We start from the raw sequence: 6,995 nt of genomic DNA on the forward strand, positions 1-6,995 counted from the left end.
TACAGAACTTTCCCTGGGAGGTCCCCTCACCACGTACAGGAATCCACGTCGAGGGGCGAACTGTTTAGAGGAAATAAAAAATTCCTCAGATTGTTGCTATCTTTCATCAGTAATGACTTAAACTATTTTTTATCACTGAAAGTAGACTTTCCAGTCATAGCGATTGACTGTTAATCAACTCAAACAAGCAGTGAATACAATGCAAATGGTGGAGAACAGAAATCCAAGGAAGATCATGCAGTGGTAGTACAAATTAACTGACAACGATGAAATAATGAAGTTTTCCAAATATGTTTTTAGCACAGTTATGCTTCCAAAACTAAGACATTTTCAATTTGAGGGATCCTGAACATATTCAACTGTCACTGTTTATTTTCAAGAGCAAGGAGCCAATCGGACAAAATTCAAGGGTTATCAAGGTGCGTGCAAACCCTGTACAACCTAGTTATATACTCATTTGTACATCCGAATCTTTTGTGATCAGTTAACTAGTTCCAAGATTTTATGTATGGTATTTTAAGTTGCCACAGTGAACCTACATTTGCATTTGAGGACATTGAGGAAGGGTAGAATTCCTTGAAACCATTATAATTCAGTGAAAAGTGGCGAATGTAATAATAGATTGGGCTTCGTACTTGGTATCTTAAACAACTTGTCTGCTAAATAATTTGGAAGAATACGTTAGCATCACTAATGCAACATACTTTGCAAATCCTATACAAATATAGTTTTACTGGGGTAAGTAAAATATAACCAAAAACAATGCATATAATATGCAATCCACCACTATAAGAAGCCAAGTCTGGTTCTTTCGATTCGTCCTAGTCCCAGGCTACTGATGAGGGGTGGATTTCCCCAAAACTGGTGTAACTCAATGACAAGTGGCGAATCAAATGATAGATTGGGAATCATGTTTGTTTTCAGTTATTATGTTTTTGTTCTACCTGTCTTTTAGCTGAATAAAGTATAAGTTAATCACTCCCAGATAATGATTCTACAAACTGTACATCTACAACAGGATTGAAAAGTCTTTTATATACCTGTCTTTTCACACTTGATTCAGACGACAAGAGGTATAAGATCTTGTTCTGCATTCGTATCCTGACTAAGGTTTAATGAATTAATCAGTTCTAAATAAACACCCTTATTTTCAGACCCAACTGATCTACTCACGAAACCTTCATCTGAATTAGGGTAACGAATTAACCAGTTACTAAGTTATTATTCTACATACCTGTCTTTCACCTGAACCAGGTAAGATAGAAGACAATACGCAGCACAACTCTGTACAAAATTTTTCTGAGACGATAGAAATGCTTCTGAAGTTGGAGGGCCAAATTCTTGAAGAAAATAGTCCAAAAGTGACATCTTGCTTTGTTTCTTGATCTGATGAAGTGATACAGTATTTAGAATAGGTTCAATCATGCCACTGTCTGACGATGTTACCTGGATATGATAAGGACGGATCCACAGTGGTACCCTTTCCTGTTCCCATATTTTCTGGTGAGAAAGAAAAATAACTGTGAGAAAATCTTTCAATATTCATAAACAAATGATGAATTGACATAACACATGGTTGTTATATAACCAGTAGTCAGCTTATCACTACCTGAAGAGTAGCCAGGATTTGATACGCCATCAGTTCTTGCCTCAAGTCATCACCACACTTAACGATGACTGCCAAAAGCTGCCACCCAGGCAGGTGAGTATACGGTGAAGATTCCCGAACTCTTTTAATCTTGTCCTCCCAGGGTTCCTTAAGAGCAGCTGCAGAAGGATCTTCTGGATCTCTCTGTAAACATGGACGGAACACTAAAAGTTACAGTCATCAGTTTCAATGGCAAAAAATATTTAATTCACGCCACATACAATGAATCGACAATACATATGTCACGTACATACACAAAAGGTCATTCCTTACCTTGAATGTAGTCTTTGGAATGTTAAAAATTTCTGAAAGTCGCCGTCTAATGTCTCCAGCACCTATAAAAACAGGATCCCTGTCTGCACTAGTACCACTGTCTTGAGAGAACTGGGAGAGTGTATCTCTGTCTCTAGTTTTGTGACACCTCAGGTACTGTAACTATAAAGGTAGTGTTCTTTAAACCATGCAACACTTGAAGTATTTTGATTAAAACTATGTGACACATTATGCATATTACAAAAAAGTTTTTTTTTAGACATTTTGATATCAGGAATTGTGACACGTGTTGTACTGAACTCCTACGTTAATCTTTCCAAAAGAAGAAAATTCAAAGAAACTTTTCCAATCTCTATCACTGTTATTCGACAATCATGTTGATTTTAATAATTCATATATCATCAATCTATATACTTAAATGTCATTTGTCTGTGAAATTGCATAATAAAATTATCCTTGCTATAATTATAAATAATCTAACATTTTTCTTCTTTTTAACATAGTAGATTTCAACCGTAAGCAAGAAATCGATTTAGCCATAAAAATTAACATTGCACAATAAACGAAAATCAAGAACATAATGTCTAGAGATGCATTGCATACTTTAGTATAGGGAAAGTATATAGCACTGACGAACACCTTCCATAACACGTAGAAGCAAGTATTAAACATACCTGAGCAGAAACATCATCATCTTCTAGGCTCCAGCATTCACCATCATTATCAACATTTGGATAAACAGAAAATGAATTGGGAGAGACATCCTGATGACTGCAGTAGTCTAACAAATTTTCTTCTGAGCGAGTTTGGCGTAGCGTGTTCACAAATTTAGATGGTATAGGACTTGTCTCCATGTTCTCAACCTCAGTCACTTCGACGTAAATAATGTAGGGAGCCTTTTCAATGTAAAAATGGGGATGTTGATATAGATAATGTTGTTCGAAAGCATTAACTTATATCAAGCTCAAAAGCTGTTCCCATAAAACATCACCATAGGAAGAAAGAAAATTTCAAAAAGATACCAGACAATTTGATCTATAAAAAAATAACTATTTTAAAAATGTATCTTATTTCAAAATTTACCAACGTGAGATACAACTTTAATTTACATGGATTACAGACGAAAATGTGATCTCTTTCTCAGTCAGCTAAAGAATAGGTGATCACAGCAAGAAACTGATTAAATTAATCTACAACCACCTTTAATTCTGGATAAAAACACAAATATTTAACAATAACCTCCAGCACACCTTATCTTTAGAGTTGAGCACGACAGCAGCTTGAGGTGGGACCCGGACGACCAGGTGTGAAAGGCTGGATGAGTGGATAGGTAGCCAGACTCTTGCTGGAAGGTTGATATTTAATAAGGAGAGTTCTGCCTGAAGTTGCTGGGCTAAAACAGAAAGTTTTATTATTTTGATACATACTAGCAATGACTTAAACTTGATTAGAAAGTGTTATTAGTGGCACATCATTTTACACAAGTTTTCTAATGAAGTGAAAATCCTAACTTAGAGAGATTCAAACCTGTGTCTCTACCTGTTGGTCAGGTGCTCTAACCAACAAAAACAATGGGCTGGAAAAATAAAGTCTCAATCATCACTTTATTGACTTACTAGGAAGGCTGAAATTCCTTTAAGTTTCAGTTTTCACTTCTTTAAAAAGATTACAATTACAAAATACAGAGTTCGAAAAGTAACATTTAATTAATTAAAAAAATCAATCTTTAAATATCCCACCAAAGTATATAGTTACAGTAATACATGAATTTGAACCTCTGAAAATTTACTAACATAGCTTGTGATTCCTGCCTATTTCCATAATAAAAAGTACAACAAAAAAGCATTGAACCTGACATTTTAGCTGGTTAGATTATCCATCATGAAACCTTTGTTGGATTTTCCACAAAATCACACGGGATCTATCTACGATAACTGTCCTTAATTTTGAAGTGATAGAATGGAGGAAAAGCAAGCCACCGATTCTCAGATGCACAACCTCACAATCTAGCCACTGGGCCTCACTTAGCCCATGCAGAAAGCAGAGACACAGGTTCGAATTCCACATTGTCCATTTCTGATTTTTTTAGAAAACTTACATATACTTCATATTAGCTCTGCAGAAAGTTGAATTAATATTACCTTCTGAACAAAGTTAGCTAGCTATATAGTAAGAACTAAAAATTAACCCAGGAACGAGTATAGATAATTTAATATACAGTTCTTACTCATGATCGTTCGAATGAACTGTATCAATAATAATGCACATGGAATAGTTTTATCACTGACAAAAAACATGGTGTATCATCTTAAAAGTTACATAATATTAGAAAATGCCATTTTTAGTTTGTAAATTTATATTTGGCTAAGTAAATCCAAGCCAAAACTGTCACTTTTGCTACGATCTTTGGTACCATGAGAACATTTAATAATATTCAACTTCCATAACAACCTTGTTAATACAATACAGTAGTGTTAGGTAATATTTGATGCACAACAAAGAGTAAGATTGGTGCATATTTTAAACTAATAGCCTTTAGCCCTGTCTTATGTATAACATAAAAAAATGGCCAAAGCTTTGTTTTTTGTTGTTAAGCATAAAGCTACACAATGGGTTATCTGTGCTGTGCCCATCACAAGTATTGAAACCCAGTTTTTAGCAATATGAACCCCCAGACTTCTGCTGGACCACTGGATGCAATGGCCAAAGAAAGTTGACATTAATACATTTTTCTAAATTGGTGATCTTGACGTTATTGGATCAAAAATAAAAATACTCATTGAAATACAATGCTGAATGCAGAAAGTTAAAAGGCATATGACCTCATAAGACTAAAAACTACAGTATTCATATACTTCCTGTTTTAAAAATAACTTACTTTTCAATTCCTTTGTGGGTAGTGCTTTCAAACGTAGACCAATGGAAATCAGCGATTTAACAAATTCATTTTCAGGAGCTAACCGTGATGCCTATAGCAACACACCAACAACAATCTATTAACAAAACAGCTTGATACTACTTAGTGTTACCATATCAATTCCAATTTGTTTTCAAGTCATCATACATAAAAAAACAGTAGCACCATATAAAAAAAAAGAGGGTTATGTCTGTTTAGAAACAAGCTTCTCATGTGAAAAAGTATATTTTCAGATATATATGTTTTAAATCAAGGAAACAAAATATAAAATTAGTACAAAAGCATTTGTAAAACATGCTTTAAATAAAATCAATGAATCGACTTACACTTAGTTCAATGGTCAATTATATTTTCCAGATCGCATTGAAATAATATAAATAAATGTATGCAAATGCACTATTCAAATAATCTACACGAAAGAGAAGTTAATACACAAACTAAATAATGAACAAAAAAAATATCATAAATAAAACTGTACTTTCAACAGTAGTTAACACTAGAAGAAAGGCATAAAATGTAGGGAATATAAGAAATCATGATATAAACAGCTTAAAGTTAAATTTTATTACAAGTTACAGCTTTTACAATAAAGAAGATTATTTTTTATAACAGGTATATGACATTTTGATCACTGGTGCGATCATTCTCAAGTACACAACCTGTGTACTTGAAAATGATTGCACCAGTGATTGAGACATCGTATCCTTTCTGAAAAATAAACTTCCTTATTGTAAAACCTGTAATTTGTAATAAAATATATATAATGAGTAAGTAAACTCAAAACAAAACTATCAGAATTAAACTGTTTACACAAAAGTCACTAAATCCAAACCTGGCAATGACATTGAATCCTTTGTCCTTTTAGTTCACTGCACAAACCTTTACAGCTATCAAAGCAAATACATTTGCCATTGAAGGCTTGACCTGAGGACAAATCTCCTAATACCCATTTTACTTTTGGAGTGAGGTGACCAGATACTTGTCCAACATTATTTCCTCCTGGTCTTAATCCTTCATGAATAATAATAAAAATAATACATAACATCAGTTCAAATGGTCCAAATACAGCATCATAATTAAAAGAAACAAGAATGACTTATAGGATCCAGAAAACCATTACTATTACGCACATACTACTATTTCACTTTATCTAAGATGAGAAGTTGAATTTAGATAAAGGAAAAAAAAAATTAGCAGAGAAAAGTAAACAAACCTGTTGCATCTGAATGAGACCTTTGGTGGGTTTTCTTTGTTGTTGTTGGACTGGTTACACAGGATGTATGATCAGAAACAAATCTTCCATGGGTAGGAGGATTAGCTCTGCGGTTTATTAATAAGTTGTCTTATTTATACGGCTGAAGCTTGGGAAGTATGTTTATACTTTCAAAAATAATAATGTTTTTATCTTAACTGATCTGAAGCAATTTATAAATTTATATTAGCCCTCCAGTGGCTCAGAGGTAAGTCTGACAGTTAATAATATTAAAAACCTGGTTTCGATACACACGGTTGGCACAGCACAGATGGTCCATTGTGCAGCTTTGTGTGTAATAACAAACAAACAAGTCCATTTTAATTAACTTTTCTGTTTTACACAACTGCCAATAAGGCCCTTTTGTTCACCAGCAGGGATAACCAGGCCTTTAACATAATAACACACACACACACACACACACACACACACATAAAGATGTTATTTATAACAGATATTTACATAATATAACCGAGTCTCTCATAAACAAATTATTTAAGTAATGTTTCACCTAAGATGGAATACTGTAGCTCAGCCTGCTGGAAGAATTATGGTATTGAGTAAAATCCTCATTAGAGGATGCCTACAAGCAAAAAAAAGTATAGATAAAATGCTAATCTATGCATTCTTCTTTTTGGACAACCACATAAAGCCAGTTAAAAGTAAAATTTTTTAAAAACATTAAGTCTTTTTTACGTTTCTTTGCATTAATAATTCAATGTTTTGAGGTAATGATAATACATTATCATCTCAAATACAACCAATATAACTTGGACAGTACAATGTTATGAAGCAATGATACTACAATACCATCTTCTATAGAACCTAGAAACAATATCAGAGATTGATTTGGTTTGGTTTGAATTTTGCACAAAGCTACACGAGGGCTATCTGCACTAACTGTC

The 6,995-nt window shown here is 33.6% G+C and overlaps 1 protein-coding gene across 4 annotated transcripts in view; it reads right to left on the bottom strand.

Moving 5' to 3' along the window:
- LOC106470260 (phosphatidylinositol 4-kinase beta-like) overlaps window positions 1-6,995 on the bottom strand; it is a 29,892-nt gene that overhangs the window by 8,286 nt on the left and 14,611 nt on the right. For all 4 annotated transcript variants that reach the window (XR_002613009.1, XR_002613008.1, XM_022398862.1 and 1 more), the window contains exons 5-12: window positions 6,052-6,158; window positions 5,671-5,849; window positions 4,800-4,890; window positions 3,172-3,314; window positions 2,596-2,817; window positions 1,922-2,083; window positions 1,610-1,792; window positions 1,235-1,500 (exon numbers count right to left, since the gene is read on the bottom strand). Coding sequence is in view for 2 of the 4 variants with exons in the window: in XM_022398862.1 (XP_022254570.1) it covers window positions 1,235-1,500; window positions 1,610-1,792; window positions 1,922-2,083; window positions 2,596-2,817; window positions 3,172-3,314; window positions 4,800-4,890; window positions 5,671-5,849; window positions 6,052-6,158 (1,353 nt within the window). In the remaining 2 variants the exon portion in view is untranslated. The remainder of the gene's footprint in view (window positions 1-1,234; window positions 1,501-1,609; window positions 1,793-1,921; window positions 2,084-2,595; window positions 2,818-3,171; window positions 3,315-4,799; window positions 4,891-5,670; window positions 5,850-6,051; window positions 6,159-6,995) is intronic.

Source organism: Limulus polyphemus, unplaced genomic scaffold (genome assembly GCF_000517525.1).
Source record: "Limulus polyphemus unplaced genomic scaffold, Limulus_polyphemus-2.1.2 Scaffold3911, whole genome shotgun sequence".
In the NCBI taxonomy this organism is placed as follows: domain Eukaryota; kingdom Metazoa; phylum Arthropoda; class Merostomata; order Xiphosura; family Limulidae; genus Limulus; species Limulus polyphemus.